General features: G+C 44.3%; 1 protein-coding gene across 5 annotated transcripts in view; it reads right to left on the bottom strand.

Moving 5' to 3' along the window:
* Positions 1-513: 513 nt before the first annotated feature.
* The window catches only part of LOC121532234 (rho guanine nucleotide exchange factor 6), a 36,054-nt gene continuing 11,400 nt past the window's right edge, over positions 514-25,167 (bottom strand). For 2 of the 5 annotated variants that reach the window (XM_041838059.2, XM_041838076.2), the window contains 19 exons: positions 18,146-18,264; positions 17,634-17,838; positions 17,436-17,488; positions 17,195-17,289; positions 15,353-15,448; positions 14,535-14,657; positions 13,635-13,773; positions 13,295-13,354; positions 10,631-10,777; positions 9,633-9,719; positions 9,444-9,525; positions 8,539-8,654; positions 8,065-8,253; positions 7,083-7,103; positions 5,909-6,002; positions 4,969-5,055; positions 4,642-4,741; positions 3,397-3,451; positions 514-3,220 (listed from right to left, as the gene is read on the bottom strand). In XM_041838059.2, coding sequence (XP_041693993.1) covers positions 3,098-3,220; positions 3,397-3,451; positions 4,642-4,741; positions 4,969-5,055; positions 5,909-6,002; positions 7,083-7,103; positions 8,065-8,253; positions 8,539-8,654; positions 9,444-9,525; positions 9,633-9,719; positions 10,631-10,777; positions 13,295-13,354; positions 13,635-13,773; positions 14,535-14,657; positions 15,353-15,448; positions 17,195-17,289; positions 17,436-17,488; positions 17,634-17,838; positions 18,146-18,264 — 1,991 coding nt within the window. In that variant the 3' untranslated portion in view covers positions 514-3,097. The remainder of the gene's footprint in view (positions 3,221-3,396; positions 3,452-4,641; positions 4,742-4,968; positions 5,056-5,908; positions 6,003-7,082; positions 7,104-8,064; positions 8,254-8,538; positions 8,655-9,443; positions 9,526-9,632; positions 9,720-10,630; positions 10,778-13,294; positions 13,355-13,634; positions 13,774-14,534; positions 14,658-15,352; positions 15,449-17,194; positions 17,290-17,435; positions 17,489-17,633; positions 17,839-18,145; positions 18,265-25,167) is intronic. The other 3 variants (XR_006661989.1, XR_006661988.1, XM_041838067.2) reach the window with 3 other exon arrangements.

The raw sequence follows: 25,167 nt of genomic DNA, 5'->3' as shown, positions 1-25,167 counted from the left end.
GTACTGCTGGCTTTCTGTTCTACCTGATAATGAATTGTACCATCTTGTCCCAGGTCTAAATCAGTCCTGATTAGAGGGGAATAATGAAAAGAGCAGTGAAACTGGCTTCCAGGTCCAGATTGGAATTTCAAGGATATATTCAATGACTATCGGGTTTATAAAAACAGTATGAACGGTTATTTTCCATGTATGGCAACAAACTCCACACAGCCCTGCCGTCATATACACCATTCCACTCCAGAGGTAGAGTGAGTTGTTGAACGGCATGGAAAGAGTAAGTCTACAGCATGGAGGTGCAGTGTACCCTGTCAAGAGGTGAAGCGAGGAGAAGTGGCTTTCACAGGATGTAATCTCTACTCACTCATTCCATCCCGTCGTGGGTCTCTCAACATACGCCAGTCACTGTAGCATGTTCTATGGACCTGTGCAATCACTCAGAAGTGGAAAACAGGTGGAATGTAATTTACCAATGGACTTTTCCAGCATGAATGAAAACTGATGAATAACAACGGATCAAGTTAAGATTTTTATTAAAAGAACGACCATACTGAAAACATGAAAGTATGCAGCCGCTACAAAAAAAAAAGCCTTACAATAGTTATAATTTTGAATCAAGATACTTTTTCAAATGATACACGTGGAGTGGTCTGCCGACCCTCTAAGTGCTCGCTTACGCTATCAGGCATTGAAAACTATAAGATACTTTATGAAGAAAAAAAACATTGATGGTAAAAATAATAATCTCAGCAATAAAACATGAAAATGATATTGAAGGACATTTGTACAGATGACAAAACATGTGGAGCTGACCTGACCTGACATAGCCCGTGGGGCCTGACATAGCCCGTGGGGACCTGACATAGCCCGTGGGACCTGACATAGCCCGTGGGACCTGACATAGCCCGTGGGACCTGACATAGCCCGTGGGACCTGACATAGCCCGTGGGACTTGGAACACAACAGCTTGTAACAGTATACCGCTATACATCAGGACTACAGAGAACACACAGTGGCCAGGAAACAGGAACAAGGCAATAGGCCCATTTTGGTTAAGGGCGTGGAGGAGTCATCACTGTACATTAACCGAGATACGTTTCTTTACACATTCTGGTCTACTGCCCAACTGACTGTCTCAGAGTGACACTGTAAAGTAAAAACAGTCAAACTGGAGCGGTCACATTGCATTTTTATCAACTTCCTACTGTCACTCTGCAGTATGAGGTTGACATCAGCTTTTACAGTGCATGCACTACATGTCATCCTGGGAGGAAGTGCTGTGATTCAACTGAATCATCTTTCACCTAAGGCCTTGACATAAGGCGTCAAAGCCTGATTCCACATGGAATCGTTACCCGACCCTTACCTGTCCCCATGAACGTCTAAACAGTGCCATCAGTCCCACTGAAATGTGACAAAACATGACAGAAAACCTGTGCATGTAAATCCCCACCCACTTCCTCTGTACCTCATAACTTAATCCACTGGGATCAGGAGGCACTTGATTGCACTACACACATTTTACACTCTCCATCAACACAATCAAAGTGGGGACATCGCGCCATCTGCATTAACTAATATGAGAAAGAAGCATGAAAATGTCAGACCAGGGACGATATTTATAAAGCGTCCGAGAAAAGGATCATCTTTGTTCCCTTTTAGACCATAATTAGTAAGGATCAAAATGGACATGAGGGCCTGATCCTAGAACAGCAATCCTACTCAGACGCTCTGTGAAAACGGCACAGGAATGTAACCCCAACTCACATTGTGGGACAGTTTACTACGTACAAATAACATTGTTCCTGTAGTACCAAATTCTTAAAATCAAAATGGGTTGTGTTTTGTCTTCCCCAATGGACAATGTCAAATAAATAAGATCACTTAAAACCATTTTTTCCTTAGGTTATCATTCCGTAGAGGTGGTTTCTGCAGTGCGGGTTGGTTTAAGGCAGAAACCCAGACTGCCCCAAGTGGGTTCCCAGTACCATATAGCCTACATACAATATACACGTTTCTACATAATGAAATGTTTTAATGGAAAATAAATAAGCAATATATGTTCTTTAACCCCAGAATAACGCAAAGCTATGTATTATTAGTACATGTATTTAATTGTTATCGGTATATCGTTTCGGTAAGAAAGTATAGGCGACATAATTGTCATCATCTTTACATGTGTCTATTCTATTCTATTCTATGCGCAATACACCATGTCATTTTCTATTTGTTATATATCTATATCCCTGATAGCTTTGGCCTATATATATATATATATATTGATCATCACATGTCTAATGAGTAACAATACCTTAAAAATACTGTACATCCATGCAGATTGTAAGAAACACAGTCAAGGACGTTATTCGCTAATATTAATACCAGCTTGGATATGAGCAGTATTGAAATCCACTCACCATGAACTAGAAGACTGTTTGATAGTCCATGGATAGGTCTCACCCATCTGAAATGAAAAGCTAAAGCTTTTAGGCCTACGAAATTGCTTGGAGACACAGAGTCTCACGTCTAGAATGTGCAATCACAAAATGCCAATCATGTTCACTAAAGCTCGATGCAAGCCACGCTCTTTCCCGACAAGGCTGCGGGGGGTGTCCTCAACACCGAAATAAACAAACAATGCTGTAACAGACATAGAGTGGGACAGATGAGCCCTACTTATGGCGGAGGGAGTTGCTCTCCTGCTGAAACAAGTGCATGCAAGAGAACACCCATTAAACCTAAAAGATGGCTTCTCGCTCCCATTAGATTTCCTATTGAAATGTAGACACAGTAGTCCAGAGTGGCGATGCAGCTGGTGACACTAGAGCACTAGCTATTTCTCCTTTGTCCGAAATGGTTCCATCAGAGTTGACCAATCACAGTGCCAGCAGACAGGAGGCAACCAATCAGAATTTTCGCTTCTGGTTAGATAATGAAGAGTTCAGCATGTGAGGCCAAGCATCAGAACAGAGAGTTGTTCTAACCAAGGTCCAGATACATGAATCCAACCCTTCTGTGTTGTAGGGATTGAACAGTCACAAACAGTCGCACACACACACGGGATAGGTAGGTAGGTAGTTGGGTAGGTGTGGGGAGTTGTTCAGTAACCTCCATCCTCCCAGGCACAGTCGTTCTTCTGCTTGGCCAGCTTCCTGACCACTCTCTCCAGCTCCTTACGAGACTTCTGCTCCTCCTCCAGACATTGCTTCATCCACTTATTCTCCTGACGAAACACATACAAGTTCAATATTACACAGCACAGACGTGTGAGAAGAACACACACACCTACACCCACAAGTATGCACCAACACAAACCACAATTACCCACTACTAAACAAAATGGCTTGTCAGCCTTTACATTTGTCAGAGTGAACATTAATAGTTAATCTACTGTTTTACCTTCTTTAATTCATGGACCTCATCCTTTAAAGCATACACCGCATCAACCAGACTCCTACCAGTCAAGAAACAAAGGTTATCAGAAAGTGGGACAATAGCATATTCTTTTAATGTCACATTATGTTCCTTGACAAAGGCTTTGGAATTTGAGTGTTCCAGGCAGTCGAACATAACAATTTCACAAATATTGACGAGACAATTTCTTGCTTCTCAATGTTCAAGGCAAAACCACCACTTGCTAATACCTTAAAGTCATTATGTAAAGAAATACATTTCTTAATTTAAATGGATCAATAAATACCATTGTGTCCTACAGTAGACTTAAACAAGCCTCATATTAGATGTGCTGAAACGACCACCTAAACAAAACTAAATGCAGATCTATGTGCATACAAAGTAGGGCTGGGCGATATGGACAAAATATCATATTATGATCCAAAGTATACTTTATGAGTAGTTCATGATCTTAGGGGGCATCAAATTATAAGCGATTTCAAATGGGAATTATTGACAGGGTAGGAGCCAAAGTTTCTAGGGGACCCTAATTAGATGTTACATTCCATGTTTTCTTACGTCATGTAGCTAGCCAGCTAGCTAACATATTCATGTTTCACCTATTCCTCTCTAATTTAAGATAAAATTGCACAAACATGCTTATCTAGACCTACCCCGGCACTGGTACCAGGCTGTATTAGCCATCTACGATTCCTCTGACTCTTAGCCAGCTAACTAGCAATTAGCATTAGCGGCTAACAATAGTTATTTTAGCCACAACTTACTAAGAAAATACTAACTAGCAGACAGTAGTTTGCAGACAGTAAGATAGACAAATTAATAGTGTAATTATAGAACGCTTGTGGAAAGCAGCATCATTGTCACCAACATCTTTCTGCATCTGACCATGCAGACTGCAGAGTGAAGGGCAATAAAGTTTTAGTTCCTCCATGGTCGAACAAATGCTCTCTCCTTGAGTGACAGGGGGCAGGGCTTGGTGTGGAAAGTGGCATGCAGCAGATGGGAGAAAGAGGACTCAAGTAGATAACGGAGTTACACACGCTGGAGTTGCCTATCACATTTAACAAACCAAACATTGAAAAACCGTTATAGAAGGTATAGAAGTAAAAACCCAAACCGTCCATGCATCAATAGCGGTATATAGTAAAATATGGTATACCGCCTCGCCCTAATACACAGTGTTGTAATGGTTTAATAAAAGTATATTCTCCTGAGTGATGGCCATCTTACTTTTCTTCTATGATTGTTTGACCGTTGTTCTTCATCTCCTCCACCATGATCTTCTCTTCCTCCGGCAGCAGGACCTGAGGGACAGACTCTTTCCTCACCGCTGCAGACACACACAATAACACATATGTAAGCCTTAGTCATTCCCATGCCTATCTATGGGCCATTAAAGGTGTGGTACACACACACACACACACACACCTTGGACCTGTAGAAATAAACGATTTGTCTGTATAACACACACATCTATGACAGGTTGAAACAAATACATCACTCACACACAGATGCATACAAGTGCGCGTGAACGCACACACACACACTTCGGCTCACCTGTGTTGGTCTGATGCTGGCTGGCCCCTGTGCAGTAGGCCTCGATCACCTTCAGAATCTGGGCATCCTCCTCCAGAGCAGCTGTACCTGTCAATCAAAGGCACACAGGGGAAACCGGGAGTCAGGAGCCTTCTGAACCACAAAAACAGACTTTGAAATTCCAACGTTCAACTGACACACAGACAGACAACTGATTTAGCTGCTTCATCTCTATGGTAACTGTTACAGATGGTCTGTTTCCCTCTCATTGTTCCAGGTAATTTAAAGTGACTGTCCAGTGTTTCCAGATTTCTATTAAATATGACCAATAATTAATTACAATATGAGTGAAATTGTTTCCCTTCCAATAAATGGTAATGAAGTATGTTTAAAAGCAGCTTTTCTGTGTTTGAATGGTATGGACGTACAACAGAATTGTGTGGGCGTATACCGGTCATAAAAAATATTCATGGCACGTAAACAGCTGATTGGCCAGCTCAGCCAATGAGCCAACTTGACATCACGTTAAATGAGGAAACAGCAAGCATTTGAGATACAAGTTTGAGGTGTTTAAGTGTTTTTTATTTTATTTACACTTTGGCCACAAATATGAGTATAGGATGAGTCAACAACATTATTTGGGTATGAGTTAACAGACTATGAACTTTTAAAAGTGAGATTTCACTGGACAGTTGTGACAGATACTAGGAGCTGGATGTGTTTGAAAAGCAATTGATTTTCACGCTCACCTTGCGATGGTACTGAATGTGTGAGGTACCATAAACCACGTGAGATATGCGTTATGTGCAGTGAATTACACTGGAGTGTTGATTCACAGTGAGAGAAACAGGGTCATTGGTTAGGCGGTGACTGGATTTTGCCACGCCGAGTGTGAATCTGTGCTTTCCTTGGTGGCAACATATTTATCTATCATTTCCTAGAGTGCAATGATCAAACCTACTTTTCCGCAAGAGGAACTCATCGTCGGAATGTTTTCTTTCTGCTCTGCGTTTTGGGAGGAACTTCTTAATGGGCCCCGGGCTCTTACTGGAGTCCTGTAGGAGTGACAGAACTGTTAGGAGGGTACTGTACACAGAGTCATAGCCAACACAGTGACACACACCTTCAAGCCAGGGGGAAAAACATCATGGTAAATGCAAGCCTACAGTAACACACACACACACACACACACATTGCCTCCATAGACAAAAACAAACACGGCGACAAAGTCTTAGATGTTCCACAAGCATGGGACAGCAGTAACCAAAGAAACCTGGGTCATGTTCATTAGGGCACGCAACAGGAAACAAAAATGATCATTTCTTATTGGACAATTCTAAGTAGCCACTCCCCGTTTCAGTCAGGTTTCTTCCATTTGGTGCCTAATGAACACGACCCTGGTGTTATTTTAAACAGTTTACTTTTAGAAACAAAATGTGTCCCCTCCGAGTCATTAATTAACACATTTTGTTTTTAGCATAACCATGTGGCCGATGATGTCATCACGTCTGCTATAATGAATCACCTTTACCATTAACGAGATCATTATTAAAATAATGAATAATTTATTTTAAACCCTCTTATATGTAACCCTCCCATTTTCAAACCTGTAATTTGACAAATAAAATTTCAATTTAAACCTGTAAATTGGCATTTATTCATTCTTATTTGATCATATGCTAGCCAAAGTGCAACAAGAAGCTGCTTCGTTGAAAATAAAGCACACACCGGTTCATTTATGCACAATGTGTCCATCTCAATAAAGCTCCCTAACAGACCTATTCAAAAGCGGGACTATATATTTTCCCCATTTTCAAAATGTAAGCCTATGACAATGATTCTTTATAAAAGCTGAGGGGGACGAGTGTTTCTGCATCAAATTCCACTTGTATCTGTTACCTAGAAGTAGCTTTGTGTTACCTAGAAAACAGATAGAGATCTCAGGTAGACCGTCTGCCAGAGGCTCTTGGTGAGTACAGGGGATAAAAGACAGACAAGGCAGCAGAGCACACAGGAAACCAACAGCTTACAGCAGAGGAAGAGGGAGAGGCAAACAGAGCAATGACATGCCACTTCAGCACATGGACGCACACATCCACACAGAAAGAGAGAGATAGAGATATATCTAGCCTTACCTTCAAGATATAAGACATCCTCTACAGCAGCCAGTATGGAGAGAGAGAGAGAGGTGTATGAGAAAAAAGAAATGGTGTGAGAAATTAGAAGAGGGTGAACAGTGAAAATGTCAATATATCTCCCCCCCTTCATCCGGCAGTGTGAAGAAAACAGAGTGATGATTCCACAGAGAAAGAGAGAGGGAAAGGGGAGATGCATTCTCCAGAGAGGTAGAGGAGATCCTAGCTAATAGCTTCTTTAACCCTGGGGGCAGAGAGCATGGTGGGTAATGCTCAGAGTTGAACTGCTGCGCTTTAGAATATCGTGAAATCTCACCACAAATGACATTTTTTCAACCTACGTCAATGTATGTAACGTATTTTTGTCAATGTTTTCATGGATCTATGCAAAACTATAACCATTTTTAAGAGGACTATTCTGGCGAAATAAACGGCCAGTGACCTAGCTCGACCTCACCATACACTGACCACTTCCCAAGCCTGTGGAGTAGCAGCTGGTGCAGTCCACCACCAGGTCAACCTGACTGCCAGACAAACACCATTCAAACACAGGTCTGTACCGGAATGAATGTAGTTACTTATCACCAATACACCCCCCCCCGCCCACCTTGTCTATACACTGTTTTTATATAGCTTCTGGGACCACCGTTTGCCTACTCATCTGCTAAGCGCTTTGCCCACACAAACAGCTATATCTGACAGGGTTTTTCCCTGGGCCTGTTAGAGTCATGTTACTGTAAGACGTAAAGCAGTACCCTTTACCCCAGGCTCTGAATCAACGTAGTGTGTGTAGGCTTTTGTCCTAACCCAGCACTATATCATGATTCAAGTAATCAGCTACTCATCAAGAAGCTGAATAGCTCCAGACTCTAGAGGGTTAGTGCTGGGCTGGAACAAAACCCTGCACACACTGCAGCTCTCCAGTATCAAGAGTGAAGCACAAAGAGATAGATGGATATACTGTAGGTCTGGGTTGGCCTACCTCCTTGTAGCACAGTGCAGCGGAGGGCTTGAGGGGTGGGGCGGGGCGCAGGCAGCTCAGGGACCAGGGCTTGGTGGTCTTGGGGGGCTCCAGGGGTCCCCGGTTGGCCTGGCTGGGGGTGCTGAAGCTGGGCAGGTGGGATTGGTGAGTGGGGGTGCCCACCATACTGACCGGCTTTCCCAACTCGTTCTACATAGTCCATACACAGAGGAAAGACAGTCAGATGGGATGTGTGAGGTTCAATGCAAGTTTAATGCAAGTGCCAGCCATGTGTGAAGTGCGGTGGATGTTCAAATGGTTCAGTGCAATGCGAGTTCTAGCTATATGTGAAGTGGTGTGAATGTTTTCACACTATGACCAAGTCTAGAGGGAAATACAGCACGGCCATTTTGTTTAGTGAACGTTCTCTACACAACGGCACTTTCTGAATCTTTGAAAAAAGAAATCATGAACAGTGTGCCATCATGTCTTTACCTTGATAATGGGGCCCACTGGGCTTGCTCCTTCGGTGTAGGCATGGAGATGGTCCAGCCACTCCTGCAGCTCCTGGGGGTTACTGCAGAACACTGTGACGCGATCCATCGTGCTTCCTGCAACACACACACACACACTTCAGTGGGTTGCACTTTGCAGGGAAGTTTCAGGCTAGGTTACCTAGAGTTAGGTGTGGGTAGAACTGTTTGCAAGGCGTTTCGTAAAGCCCACATATAGGCACCTGGCATGAATCATAAACGTCCACCATGACAGCTGGTGAGTCGGGACTGGATTATGGTGTCATGGTTACAAAACCAGTTAGCCAATCATAGCCTGTGTCATGCGGCAAGTAAATAAGACAACTATGATGAGTGGTTCTCCCTGCAGACCTGTCATGTTAATGATAGCATTGCATAAACGCTATGATGCATAGTTCACATAACTCATTGATGTAGTATCATTTCCCTTTCCCTCAGTGAATGTCACGAGTCATTGCATCATTAAAACCGAGATGAATCAAGGTTTACACAGCCAGCGTTTGGAATGAGAATGACTGTTAGAGCAGCTTGCTTTTATTTTATCAAAGGGATGTTCTATAGGAAATCCTCCCTTGGTTCGCTAAAATTAGGCACAACTGCATTACTGACCTTCAACCCACTGATGTGTAGAATATAATGGACCGGTGACCTCCAATCTATTCAACAGGACCAGTGTGTTAAGATATAGGCCTTTCACAGGAAACCCAATCCCTGACACTGATTGGAAATCACCATAATTCATCTATTTGATGGAACTGCAGACTATACCAAAGCGTATGAAAATGTATGCACTCACTACTGTAAGTCGCTCTGGATAAGAGCGTCCGCTAAATTACTAAAAAAGGCTCCCTCGCTAACCTACGGTACCTGTGATCTCAAAAGTGTAGTGGCCGTTCTCTGTGTCCGCCATCTGTCTGGAGACTGTGGAGCCTGTCAGTGGCAGCCTTCCCTGGGGGGAAGAAAGAGAAAGAGAGGGGGGGGTGACACACTACCCCAGATTGAGTGCAATACCTGGGACACATTCAGAGGACACGCACCTGGTCCTCATTAGGTTACCTGGTATATGAAGCCGCTCATCCGCGGACTAGCAGACAGCATGACCAGCACACTGGGAAACATCATGAGGTAGCGCTCCTCTTTCTCCTATGGGAACACACATTCAGCGTCACAGAATCAGACGTAGATATGTCAAACACACACATTGACACCCACAGGTGAGCGTCTGGGAACTGGGGCAATGGGACATGAAAATCACTGTCACATGTACTGCATTGTTGAGGGACCTAGCCCAAAAGCATTTCGCTGCACATTTTATACCTGCTGTAAACTGTGTACGTGACGAATACATTTGATTTGACATCGAATGTGAATCCCAAATCACAATATTTCAGCTAAGTTAAAAGGTAAAGAAAACAGGAAATAGGTTTGAAAGACGTTAGATTGACGTTAGGTGGTGCTTCAATCTGACCAAAACACAGCCAGACATTTGTTCCTCTCAGCCTTCAGATCCTCATAGTCAACCCCTACACAGAAACCACACTACAGGGGGGATGGCTTTCCACTCTATATTTGGCCAGTCTGAGGTTTCTGATTCATAATGAATTTAGATTCACAGGCCTAATGTATGAGATGGGGTGGCAATCAGCATATAGGACTCATCTCCAGAATGTGTTGGACGGAAACAATCTGCTCCAAGTAGTGTGGTAATGGCACGTTTAGTCATTTGGAAATGCTATCGACAGGCTTAGAATTGATACAAGGACATATTTCCCCAGAATTGTATCAATTCTAAGCCTGTGAGTGAACAAACAGGCAACAATTCTATTTCCTGGTTGTCAAGCAGAGAATGTAAATGGTCTACCTCACTTTTCTTGTTATTTGCCAAACCACACGTTCATGCTGCTCAAAACATTGTTATTTTGAACTTTGACCTTCTCTGAGGTGGTCTGTAGCACTCTCTCTGGGTAGTTGCCCTTACACAGAGCTAGGATCAGCTTACCGTCCCCAAATCCTAACACTTAATATTGGGGGACACCTGTACCTGTTGCTCTCACCTCATTGGTCCCGTTCTGCATGTGGACCTGGGACATGTAGGCCACGTGACCCAGAGACTTCATGCCGTCTCCCTCCCAGCCTCTCACTGGCTCTGACAGGATCTGTAGTTCCAGGTTCTTACGCTTCCGCAGGTCCTGACACTGGGTCTGGAAGGAGAGGTGCCCATTACTGTATAGTTCATATGAGAAATTGAAACACTGTTAGTGTGTGGTGAATAGATTAACCACAAGATAATACAGTGGGGAAAAAAAGTATTTAGTCAGCCACCAATTGTGCAAGTTCTCCCACTTAAAAAGATGAGAGGCCTGTAATTTTCATCATAGGTACACGTCAACTACGACAGACAAAATGAGAAAAAAATATCCAGAAAATCATATTGTAGGATTTTTCATGAATTTATTTGCAAATTATGGTGGAAAATAAGTATTTAGTCGATAACAAAAGTTTCTCAATACTTTGTTATATACCCTTTGTTGGCAATGACACAGGTCAAATGTTTTCTGTAAGTCTTCACAAGGTTTTCACACACTGTTGCTGGTATTTTGGCCCATTCCTCCATGCAGATCTCCTCTAGAGCAGTGATGTTTTGGGGCTGTCGCTGGGCAACACGGACTTTCAACTCCCTCCAAAGATGTTCTATGGGGTTGAGATCTGGAGACTGGCTAGGCCACTCTAGGACCTTGAAATGCTTCTTACGAAGCCACTCCTTCGTTGCCCGGGCGGTGTGTTTGGGATCATTGTCATGCTGAAAGACCCAGCCACGTTTCATCTTCAATGCCCTTGCTGATGGAAGGAGGTTTTCACTCAAAATCTCACGATACATGGCCCCATTCATTCTTTCCTTTACACGGATCAGTCGTCCTGGTCCCTTTGCAGAAAAACAGCCACAAAGCATGATGTTTCCACCCCCATGCTTCACAGTAGGTATGGTGTTCTTTGGATGCAACTCAGCATTCTTTGTCCTCCAAACACGACGAGTTGAGTTTTTACCAAAAAGTTCTATTTTGGTTTCATCTGACATTCTCCCAATCCTCTTCTGGATCATCCAAATGCACTCTAGCAAACTTCAGATGGGCCTGGACATGTACTGGCTTAAGCAGGGGGACACGTCTGGCACTGCAGGATGAGTCCCTGGCGGCGTAGTGTGTTACTGATGGTAGGCTTTGGCTTTGGTCCCAGCTCTCTGCAGGTCATTCACTAGGTCCCCCCGTGTGGTTCTGGGATTTTTGCTCACCGTTCTTGTGATCATTTTGACCCCACGGGGTGAGATCTTGCGTGGAGCCCCAGATCGAGGAAGATTATCAGTGGTCTTGTATGTCTTCCATTTCCTAATAATTGCTCCCACAGTTGATTTCTTCAAACCAAGCTGCTTACCTATTGCAGATTCAGTCTTCCCAGCCTGGTGCAGGTCTACAATTTTGTTTCTGGTGTCCTTTGACAGCTCTTTGGTCTTGGCCATAGTGGAGTTTGGAGTGTGACTGTTTGAGGTTGTGGACATGTGTCTTTTATACTGATAACAAGTTCAAACAGGTGCCATTAATACAGGTAACGAGTGGAGGACAGAGGAGCCTCTTAAAGAAGAAGTTACAGGTCTGTGAGAGCCAGAAATCTTGCTTGTTTGTAGGTGACCAAATACTTATTTTCCACCATAATTTGCAAATCAATTCATTAAAAATCCTACAATGTGATTTTCTGGATTTTTTTTCCTCAATTTGTCCGTCATAGTTGACGTGTACCTATAATGAAAATTACAGGCCTCTCTCATCTTTTTAAGTGGGAGAACTTGCACAATTGGTGGCTGACTAAATACTTTTTTCCCCACTGTAGCTGTTTTAAGCCTGGTTTAGTAAGCATTTGCACTCTGTAATATAAAAATGTCCATGATATGGCAGCACTGCAACAGGTATAAAATAACTGTGCATCGTGCAAAGGTGAGTTAGAGAGAACAGTTTAGCGGGACCAAAAAGGGGGATTCCCCCCCTCTCACAAATACAAAATGACAAAGCAACACCAACCAGGTTCATGTAAATAGGGCTGGCAGACCCAAAATAACAAGTTAACCTTTGGAAATGTTCAAATACACACCTGAACATACATCACACACACACACACACACCTCAAGAGACTACCACAGGATGAGTGTGTGAGTCAACGCTTCCCCGCAAACTCCAAACTCTCAGCCACACTATAGAAAATGCCTCTCAAACTACTGCTCCAACAGATGCTGCTATTTCAGTCCACAACCCACCATAGGAAAAAGCATTTCAATGAGGACATATTACATAGGAAGCAAGATATTTTTTTCATTAAAACTGCTGAGATGGGCGTATCACCTTGAGCATTGCTCTCATGGAAGACTATTGCTCTCATGGAAGACTGTCTTTTATGTGATGCTCCATCGACTCAGTTTGGCAACATAAGAACTAGATACAAGCAACAGCTCCAATTTTCAGAGAAGGACTGTCTTTATTAGTTTCATGCACTGAAAATCACTAAGTGTACTTTCATCAAGACAGACAGTTCTCGGTAGTGTTAGGTAATATAGACTAGATTATGCTACTCTAGACTAGTGAGTTGATACAGTATTCAGTGCACATGGCTAATCTCTATGGACCATGTCTACCTAAACATTTCATGAGGAACCACAGGGGTTCTGTACCTACCACCAAGCTCTTAAAGGCCACCGTCACCTTCATGATGTCACTGTAGTCCGGGTGGGCCTCCTGCAAGATAGTCAACAAATTATGAACAGTTGAATAATGTATAATTTTACACACAATACCCAATTAAGGTGGATGTACAAAAATATATAACCAAACTACATTAATGCGTTTGGGAGGGATATCAAAACATGGTATATCAATGGTATTTGAGCATTGTAGCGGAGTGTTATCTGGAACAGTGGAGGTGAGTTAAATCTCAGTTGCATATGGATCCATAGATGGGCCTATAGAGAGTTAAGCAACTGCCCTCCATGTTGGCTCCAGATGAGGCCTACTGTACCTCCATGTGTCTCTCCAGCTCCTGCAGCAGGATGGGGTACTTGTCCAGCCTCATGAAGGGTTTACTCAAGCTGGTGGTCAGGGTCAGGATGCCTGGCGTACTGGCCCCCTGGCTCTCCATGAACATACCCAGCTCCTCACTACAACACACACACAGTGTTATACTGCTGGGTGGCCATGTAAAGAGAGAAAACATTCTACCATGGAAAAAATCTAGATTTGTTGAATGTGTTTGGTAGTGGAGGAAAAAGCTGAAAAGAATCCCACAGTAGGAAAGATGCCAATTAGTTCAGTGTGAAATCGAAAGTGCCTCACCTGCCTGGAACAACATAACCACAACTATAGATATCCTGTGTGCAGCTTCCTGTGTGTGTGTGTGTCATGACTGTGTTCTCTTGTCTATGCAGTGCATGTTATCACATTAACAATTGCGCAGCAAGAGACCAGGGAGAAGTAGAAAAATAACAACACCAGTTGCACAATAGCGTACATGATTAACTGCGTAACTAACATAATAATTACACAACCGCTTGATTCATTGCTCGGTTTCATTACTACTACATTGTGTGTGATGGACAGCACTGTGATTAACTGTTCACAGAGCCTCAGCGCCCGGCTGATTGTAGTGAGGGATATGAGTGAGGAGGCTACAAACTGAAGGTCACTCACTCACAACTGATGAGAACGACGCCACTCTGCTGCGCCTCTACATTTCCAGAGAAAGTATGACACTTAGTGGGTCAAAGAGAAACTGCAACTACTCTTTCATAGCCTATGGCTATCCACAAAGACATGCCATTTTACTTGCATTATTATACTGACCGACATGTTTAATTGCAGTGAAATGTCAATCAAATGCAGATGCAGGTCATGCAGAACTGAGATACCCGTAAGGACTGACCTGTGGTCAGTGAGTACGCAGACAGCCGAGGGGTGACTGGAGCAGTAGGATCGGTACAGCGTCCTGATCTGACCAATCAGGTTGAGGTAACAGGCAGCCAATCGCTGCTGGCTCTCTGGAACCCTGCAACACACAGAGAGAAGTGGGTGTGTTAGTTACTAGGACAACAGTTGGGTTGTTCCTGTATGTTTGGTTTCAGATTATATTCTAGATGTTGACCACTAGAGGGAGCACAGTAACCTGAGGCCATCCCATCTAGAGCTTTTTTATTTGATTTATTTAACCTTTATTTAACTAGGCAAGTCAGTTAAGAACAAATTCTTATTTACAATGACGGCCTACAGCTACAGGTAACTGCCAAAATAAAGGAAACACCAACATGATAGGGTGCTGGGCCACCACGAGCCGCCAGAACAGCTTCAATGTGCCTTGGCATAGATTCTACAAGTGTCTGGAACTCTATTGGAGGGATGCAACACCATTCTTTGTTGATGGTTGTGAGAAGAAAAAAAACGCTGTCTCATGAGCCACTCCAGAATCTCCCATAACTGTTCAATTGGGTTGATATCTGGAGACGGCCCATTGCATATGGTTTACATCCTTTCAATATATTTTTTATCCCTCATTTACTCAAGTGTTTCCATTATTATGTCAGTTACGTGTACATCACAATTATCCCCAGAATATCTGATAGAAACAGCTGAGTAGGCAGAAAGTGTAGTGACACAGATTAGACATTGGGTTAGGGTAATGTGATTGGACCATTTTCAGTTGCCCCCACCCTAGACTGTGTCCTCATTACTCTCCCATACACTTACTTGGTGCACTCGTCCAGAGCAAGAACCAGACCCTGCTGGAAGGTCAGGATCTCCTCCAGGTTACCACTCAGACTGCCACTGTCTGTAATGCTCAGCCTGGACACCACACAGCAGAGAACATAGAATTACAATGAGTAGAACAGATATACAGAACCAGTCAAAAGTTTGGACACACCTACTCATTCAAGGGTTTTTCTTTACTTTTACTATTTTCTACATTGTAGAATAACAGTGAAGACATCAAAACTATGAAATAACACATATGGAATCATGTAGTAACCAAAAAAAGTGTTAAACAAATCAGAATATATTTTATATTTGAGATTCTTCAAAGTAGCCACCCTTTGCCTTGACAGCTTTGCACACTTGGCATTCTCTCAACCAGCTTCATGAGGTAGCCACCTGGATTGCATTACAATTAACAGGTGTGCCTTCTTAAAAGTTAATTTGTGGAATGTCTTTCCTTCTTAATGCGTTTGAGTCAATCAGTTGTGTTGTGACAAGGTAGGGGTGGTATACAGAAGATAGACCTATTTGGTAAAAGACCAAGTCCATATTATGGCAAGAACAGCTCAAATAAGCAAAGAGAAACGACAGTCCATTACTTTAAGATCTAAAAGTCAGTCAATCCGGAAAATGTGTGCAGTCGCAAAAACCATCAGGTGCTATGATGGAACTGGCTCTCATGAGGACCGCCACAGGAAAGGAAGACCCAGAGTTACCTCTGCTGCAGAGGATGAGTTCATTAGAGTTAACTGCACCTCAGATTGCAGCCCAAATAAATGCTTCACAGAGTTCATGTAACAGACACATCTCAACATCAACTGTTCAGAGGAGACAGCATGAATCAGGCCTTCATGGTCGAATTGCTGCAAAGAAACCACTACTAAAGGACACCAATAATAAGAAGAGACCTGCTTGGGCAAAGAAACATGAGCAATGGACATTAGACCGGTGGAAATCTGTCCTTTGGTCTGATGAGTCCAAATTTGAGATTTTTGGTTCCTTGTGAGACGCAGAGTAGGTGAACGGATGATCTCCGCATGTGTGGTTCCCACCGTGAAGCATGGAGGTGCTTTGCTGGTGACACTGTTGGTGCTTTATTTAGAATTCAAGGCACAGTTAATCAGCATGGCTACCACAGCATTCTGCAGTGATACGCCATCCCATCTGGTTTGCGCTTAGTGGGACTATCATTTGTTTTTCAACAGGACAAAGACCCAAAACACACCTCCAGGCTGTGTAAGGGCTATTTGACCAAGAAGGAGAGTGATGGAGTGCTGCATCAGATGACCTGGCCTCCACAATCACCCGACCTCAACCCAAATGAGATGGTTTGGGATGAGTTGGACCGCAGAGTGAAAGCAGCCAACAAGTGCTCAGCATATGTGGGAACTCCTTCAAGACTGTTGGAAAAGCATTCCTCATGAAGCTGGTTGAGAGAATGCCAAGAGTGTGCAAAGCTGTCATCAAGGCAAAGGGTGGCTACTTTGAAGAATATAAAATATATTTTGATTTGTTTAACACTTTTTTGGTTACTACATGATTCCATATGTGTTATTTCATAGTTTTGATGTCTTCACTATTATTCTACAATGTAGAAACTAGTAAAAATAAAGAACAACTCTGGAATGAGTAGGTGTGTCCAAACTTTTGACTGGTACTGTACATATAATTACAATGAGTAGAACAGATATACCCATTAAAAACAACAGCATGGTGCATGGGTCATTCGGAGAGATTCACAATGCCACAAGGCTCTTTAGTAACTGGTATTTCAAAATGTATCTAAACAGTTTGCATCTGAATGAATTGACCCCCATTCTTATTTGTTGAGCTTACTTGTCGCTGGCCTTTAGGGGTCGTAGGTAACAGCTCAACACTGTCTGCAGCTCCTTGACAAACTCCCTCTCATGCTCCAGGATGTCCTGAACCACCTGAGAAAGATCATTTAAATAACCCACATCCTATTCGAGACAGAAATGCTGACACAGCCTAAACTGTTCCCCTAAGCAAAGCTGTAGTGGCCCAGCGCATATGGAGCAGTAGAAAAGGGAGATCCAATGGGAGAGGGCCCACTCACCACACTGTAGTAGCTCTTGGTCAGTTGAGTTGCTTTAGGAGACACAGGTTTATCTGCAGGATATAAGGTAGTAGGGGGTGGAGTTATGGAGCAGCAAACGGCACACAGAATGAGTGGTGGAGTTCTTCTAAGCATAATAATCTAGTCTAGTGTTTGTCCAGCATGGTACCACACACACTCTTTCCCAGCCCTACTCACCACAGGGCTTGACCTCGCGGACATAGTTGCTGGGGAACCAGCCCGTCTTGCCGTTGAGCGAGCCCTCCCACCAACCGCCCTCCTCCTGGCGCAACACACTGATCAGGTCTCCCTTGTTGAAGGACAGCTCATCCTCGTTGTTCTGCTTGAATTGGAAGCGCGCCTTCACCAGCACCAGCCCGCCCCCGCCGTTCTCCGACATCTCCTGGTTGCATAGAATAGTTGTCAGTTACTGACTGGTATACAATCTAACCAATCAGGAAAGTTTGATTTATTATGCATTTATGTCATTTGTGAGCTGAGTGTACAAGCCGTTCAGGACAGGCGTACAGGAGTGTGAATATATTTGTAATTACTGGTTAACAGCACATGCTTCATAAAATGTTCCAAATAGGTCAGTTTCACTGTCAGGGTTTCCCTTTTATAAAAACAGAATGACATACAAACGACTCATGTGACCGAGTATGTATTTGTGTGTGTGTGTGTGTGTGTGTGTATGTGCGCGACCTTACCGCTGGTTTGGATTGTCTGCGCAGGGACTTGGACCTGGAGGTGGCGTGTGTGTGTGAGGTGGTGGACTGGCTAGGAGCGGGCGTGCCGGAATGGGGACATGACCTCTCAGTGCCACAGTCTGTGGAGGAAAACATACACACACAGACATTTTAAATAGTTCATTATGATCCACCATTACATTTTAGTCATTTAGCAGACGCTCTTATCCAGAGCGACTTACAGTTAGTGACTGCATACATTTTCATACTGCCCCCCCCGTGGGAAACAAACCCACAACCCTAGCATTGCAAGCACCATGCTCTACCAACTGAGCTACAAGGCACCATGTAGCACTGTGATTGCAAAGGACTCTGAGGTAACGGAGGTTATATAGATGTTTGTGAGACTGTCCTTGTCAGTCATGAATACGACCACTTACATAACTTTTTTAATCAAGTACAAAATCACTGTCTCATTTCTACAATTACACTACTCAAAACAGAGGATATGACAGAAATGTCGCTCTCTCACACACACACACACACACACACACACTTACTTCAGTCGTTAGGTTGAATGGATTTCAGACTGTTGAAGCATTGGGCTGTGCAGTGCTAGCAGCTTGTTGATGATAATGTGTTTCAGTGCAGGCTGTTGGCTCTGCAGAGCCTAGCTGACAGAATCACCTCACATCACCTCAACTAGCACACACTGATCCCAGACCAGCTCAGAGCAGCAATCTAACACAGACAAGCTGAGAAACCTTGATGTGTATTATAATTGACCAACATCAATGGCGTAATGACTCATTATACCTCAAATGTGCTCAAGTAAATAGATACTGTGTATGGTAGTTCGAGTTGGACAATAACACTGGCAGGTAGACAAAATAATTTTCAAAGAGCTGCCTAAAACTCTTCTCAGTATTCTCAGACAGGAGGAAACCCTTGTGGGACTCACAGACGAATACTGAAAAACTACCTGGCAGCAGTCTTGTGAGAGGACTCCCTTGCAGGCACAGTGATGCATCAGCTCCTTTTGACTCACAGAGATAAGACAAACAGCCTTCTAGCCCCAGCAGTACCCACAGAGCTGGGCATGTCTCTGCCACAACCTCTTCCAATGCCAGCTGCTAAACCTAAGCCAACAACTTAACTGAACAAAAATATAAAACGCAACTGTAAAGTGTTGGTCCCATGTTTCATGAGTTGAAATAAAAAATCCCAGAAATGTTCTATATGCACAAAAATATTATTTATCTCAAACACTGAGGAGTATTTGTCTGTAATAAAGCCCTTTTGTGGGGGAAAACTCATTCTGATCGGTTGGGCCTGGCTCCCCAGTGGGTGGGCCTATGCCCTCCCAGGCCTACCCATGGTTGCACCCCTGCCCAGTCATGTGAAATCCATAGATTAGGGTCTATTGAATTTATTTGTTGTGTGTCCGTGTAAATAGCCTGTTTTTTGTATTTTTCATACATACTTCCCTATCACACTTTTCACCCTTCTACAAAATATACTTTCCTGCAACCCGCCTCACTCAATGTGGAACGGATTATATTATTGACTTACCTTTTATCTAGAATCTCCAGTTGAAACTAGCTAGCCAGCTAACTAGCTACTTGCTATTAGCCACCGTTAGAGGTTTTCACCCAGAACATCGGATTTTCTGCCGGAATAACTGAATCACTGGACATTAACACCGGATCGCAACTAGCTAGCCGCAACCGAATGGATGTTGCTGTTGGCTAATCACCACTGACCCGAAGCAAGCACCAGCTAGCCTCGAGCCAGGCCCATATCCCGGCTATCTACCTCTGTCTACCGGAAGGGAGTAGCCAGCTAACTAGCTACTTGCTATTAGCCACTGTTAGCGGTTTTTCACCATTGTCCGTGGCCTGCACTACCTACCAGCCAGCTCTAGCCTGGACTATTATCGGCCAGTCTGCACTGACTGCACAGCGCGTTATCGACCCAGAACATATTGGTTTTTCTGCCGGAATCACTGGACCTTTAACACCGGATCATCGCAACTAGCTAGCTGCAACCAAATGGATGTTGTTGTTGGCTAATCAGCCTTGAGCTAGCCTCGAGCCAGGCCCATCTCCCGGCGATCTACCTCTCTGTCAACCAGACTGGACCTCCTAGTGTTGACACGGAGCCCCGCCGACAAAATCGTCTGGATGTGGTTTCAACAGGCTTCCCGTTACGACGTCGACCACGAAAATCCATCTGCTAGCCCTGGCCAGCTAGCACACGCAAGCCGTGGCCTCTTGCTCGCCAGTGCTGTAGCAGCCCCCGAAATACCTCCGAACTCTCCTATTGCTGTTCACCGGACCTTATGATACCTCAGCTATACAACTGATGCCTGCTGGACTGTTCCTTTATACGGTACCGCATCCTGTTTATGTTTAGCCTCAGCCCAAACTTTGTCGCCATTACCAGCTGTTGTCTTAGCTCTCTCGAATAACACCTGTGATTGCTTTATGCCTCTCTCCCATGTCAATATGCCTTGCCTATTGCTGTTTCGGTTATTTCTTATTGTACTATTTCACTGTAGATCCCCCAGCCCAGCTCAACCTGCCTTAGATAGCTCCTTTGTCCCACCCCCCACACACGCGGAGACCGACTCAATCGGTGCCTCCAGTGATGCTCTCTCTTTCATCGTTACCCAACGCTTAGGTTTACCTCCACTGTACTCATATCCTTGTCTGTACATAATGCCCTGAATCTATTCTACAACGCCCGGAAATCTGCCCCTTTTTTTCTCTGTACCCAACGCACTAGAAGACCAGTACTTAAAGCCTTTAGCCGTATCCTTATTCTACTCCTCCTCTGGTGATGTAGAGGTTAACCCAGGCCCTGTAGCCCCCAGTATCACTCCTACTCCCCAGGCGTTATCATTTGTTGACTTCTCTAACCGTAAAAAGCCTTGGTTTCTTGCACGTTAACATCCGAAGCCTCCTCCCTAAGTTTGAGTTATTCACTGCGTTAGCACACTCCGCCAACCCTGATGTTCTAGCAGTGTCTGAATCCTGGCTTAGGAAGGCCAACAAAAATTCAGAAATGTCCATCCCCAACTACAGTGAGGGAAAAAAGTATTTGATCCCCTGCTCATTTTGTATGTTTGCCCACTGACAAAGAAATGATCAGTCTATAATTTTAATGGTAGGTTTGAAGAGTGAGTGACAGAATAACAACATATAAATCCAGAAAAACACGTCAAAAATGTTTTAAATTGATTTGCATTTTAATGAGAGAAAAAAGTATTTTACCCCCTCTCAATCAGAAAGATTTCTGGCTCCCAGGTGTCTTTTATACAGGTAACGAGCTGAGATTAGGAGCACACTCTTAAAGGGAGTTCTCCTAATCTCAGTTTGTTACCTGTATAAAAGACACCTGTCCACAGAAGCAATCAATCAGATTCCGAACTCTCCACCATGGCCAAGACCAAAGAGCTCTCCAAGGATGTCAGGGACAAGATTGTAGACCTACACAAGGCTGGAATGGGCTACAAGACCATCGCCAAGCAGCTTGGTGAGAAGGTGACAACAGTTGGTGCGATTATTTGCAAATGGAAGAAACACAAAATAACTGTCAATCTCCCTCGGCCTGGGGCTCCATGCAAGATCTCACCTCGTGGAGTTGCAATGATCATGAGAACGGTGAGGAATCAGCCCAGAACTACACGGGAGGATCTTGTCAATGATCTCAAGGCAGCTGGGACCATAGTCACCAAGAAAACAATTGGTAACACACTACGCCGTGAAGGACTGAAATCCTGCAGCGCCCGCAAGTTCCCCCTGCTCAAGAAAACACATATACAGGCCTGTCTGAAGTTTGCCAATGAACATCTGAATGATTCAGAGGAGAACTGGGTGAAAGTGTTGTGGTCAGATGAGACCAAAATCGAGCTCTTTGGCATCAACTCAACTCGCCGTGTTTGGAGGAGGAGGAATGCTGCCTATGACCCCAAGAACACCATCCCCACTGTCAAACATGGAGGTGGAAACATTATGCTTTGGGGGTGTTTTTCTGCTAAGGGGACAGGACAACTTCACCGCATCAAAGGGACGATGGACGGGGCCATGTACTGTCAAATCTTGGGCGAGAACCTCCTTCCCTCAGCCAGGGCATTGAAAATGGGTCGTGGATGGGTATTCCAGCATGACAATGACCCAAAACACACGGCCAAGGCAACAAAGGAGTGGCTCAAGAAGAAGCACATTAAGGTCCTAGAGTGGCCTAGCTAGTCACCAGACCTTAATCCCATAGAAAATCTGTGGAGGGAGCTGAAGGTTCGAGTTGCCAAATGTCAGCTTCGAAACCTTAATGACTTGGAGAAGATCTGCAAAGAGGAGTGGAACAAAATCCCTCCTGAGATGTATGCAAACCTGGTGGCCAACTACAAGAAACGTCTGACCTCTGTGATTGCCAACAAGGGTTTTTCCACCAAGTACTAAGTCATGTTTTACAGAAGGGTTAAATAATTATTTCCCTCATTAAAATGCAAATCAATTTATAACATTTTTGACATGCGTTTTTCTGGATTTTTTTGTTGTTATTCTGTCTCTCACTGTTCAAATAAACCTACCATTAAAATTATAGACTGATCATGTCTGTCTTTGTCAGTGGGCAAACGTACAAAATCAGCAGGGGATCAAATACTTTTTTCCCCTCACTGTACAACATTTTCCGTCTCGATAGAACTGCCAAAGGGGGTGGGGTTGCAATCTACTGTAGAGATAGCCTGCAGAGCTCTATCGTACTATCCAGGTCTGTGCCCAAACAGTTTGAGCTTCTACTTCTAAAAGTCCACCTTTCCAGAAATAAGTCTCTCACTGTTGCCGCTTGCTACAGACCCCCCTCAGACCCGAGCTGTGCCCTGGACACTATATGTGAACTGATTGCCCCCCATCTATCCTCAGAGTTCGTACTGCTTGGTGACCTAAACTGGGATATGCTTGACACCCCGGCCAACCTACAATCTAAACTAGATGCCCTCAATCTCACACAAATTATCAACGAACCTACCAGGTACAACCCTAAATCTGTAAACATGGGCACCCTCATAGATATCATCCTGACAAATGTACCCTCTAAATACACCTCTGCTGTCTTCAACCAGGATCTCAGCGATCACTGCCTTATTGCCTGCGTCCGTAATGGGTCCGCGGTCAAACGCTCCCTAAAACACTTTAGCGACCAGGCCTTTCTAATTGACCTGCCCCGGGTATCCTGGATGGATATTGACCTCATTCCGTCAGTAGAGGATGCCTGGTTGTTCTTTAAAAGTGCTTTCCTCTCAATCTTAAATAAGCATGCCCCATTCAGAAATTCAGAACTAAGAACAGATATAGGCCCTGGTTCTCCTCAGACTTGACTGCCCTTGACCAGCACAAAAACATCCTGTGGCGTACTGCATTAGCATCGAACAGCCCCCGCGATATGCAACTTTTCAGGAAAGTCAGGAACCAATATACACAATCAGTTAGGAATGCAAAGGCTAGCTTTTTCAAACAGAAATTTGCATCCTGTAGCACTAACCCCAAAAAGTTTTGGGACACTGTAAAGTCCATGGATAATAAGAGCACCTCCTCCCATCTGCCCACTGCACTGAGGCTAGGAAACACTGTCACCACCGATAAATCTACAATAATCGAGAATTTCAACAAGCATTTTGCTACGCCTGGCCATGCTTTCCACCTGGCTACCCCTACCCCGGCCACCAGCTCAGCACCCTCCGCTGCAACCTGCCCATGCCCATGCCCCCCCCCACCAGCTCAGCACCCTCCGCTGCAACTTGCCCATGCCCATGCCCCCCCCCCCGCTTCTCCTTCACACAAATTCAGACAGCTGATGTTCTGAAAGAGCTGAAAAATCTGGACCCCTACAAATCAGCTGGGCTAGACAATCTGGACCCTTTCTTTCTAAAATTAGCAGCCGAAATTGTCGCAACCCCTAGAGATTGGAAAGCTGCCGCAGTCATCCCCCTCTTCAAAGGGGGTGACACTCTAGATCCAAACTGTTACAGACCTATATCCATCCTGCCCTTCGAAAGTATTTGAAAGCCAAGTTAACAAACAGATCACCGACCATTTCGAATCCCACCGTACCTTCTCCGCTATGCAATCCGGTTTCCGGCTGGTCATGGGTGCACCTCAGCCACGCTCAAGGTCCTAAACGATATTATAACCGCGATCGATAAAAGACAGTACTGCGCAGCCGTCTTCATCGACCTGGCCAAGGCTTTCGACTGTGTCAACCACCGCATTCTTATTGGCAGACTAAATAGCCTTGGTTTCTCTAACGACCGCCTCGCCTGGTTCACCAACTACTTCTCAGATAGAGTTCAATGTGTCAAATCGGAGGGCCTGTTGTCTGGACCTCTGGCCGTCTCTATGGGGGTGCCACAGGGTTCAATTCTTGGGCCGACTCTATTCTCTGTGTATATCAATGATGTCGCTCTTGCTGCTGGTGACGCTCGGATCCACTTCTATGCGGACAACACCATTTTGTATACATCTGGCCCTTCATTGGACACTGTGTTAACAAACCTCCAAACGAGCTTCAACGCCATACAACACTCCTTCCGTAGCCTCCAACTGCTCTTAAACACTAGTAAATCTAAATGCATGCTCTTCAACCGAACGCTGCTTGCACCCGCCCACCCGACTAGAATCACTACTCTCTCTGACCTAGAGTATGTGGACAACTACAAATACCTAGGTGTCTGGTTAGACTGTAAACTCTCCTTCCAGACTCACATTAAGCATCTCCAATCAAAAGTTAAATCTAGAATCGGCTTCCTATTTCGCAACAAAGCCTCCTTCACTCATGCTGCCAAACATGCCCTCGTAAAACTGACTATCCTACCGATCCTTGACTTCATCCGTTTTGTCACCAAAGCCCCATATACTACCCACCATTGTGACCTGTACGCTCGTTGGCTGGCCCTCACTACATATTCGTCGCCAAACCCACTGACTCCAGGTCATCTATAGATCACTGCTAGGCAAATCCCTGTCTTATCTTAGCTCACT

This window comes from Coregonus clupeaformis, chromosome 2, assembly GCF_020615455.1.
Source record: "Coregonus clupeaformis isolate EN_2021a chromosome 2, ASM2061545v1, whole genome shotgun sequence".
NCBI lineage: Eukaryota > Metazoa > Chordata > Actinopteri > Salmoniformes > Salmonidae > Coregonus > Coregonus clupeaformis.
The sequence above is the reverse complement of the archived record's forward strand: the minus strand, read 5'-3'. Positions and strand labels throughout refer to the sequence as shown.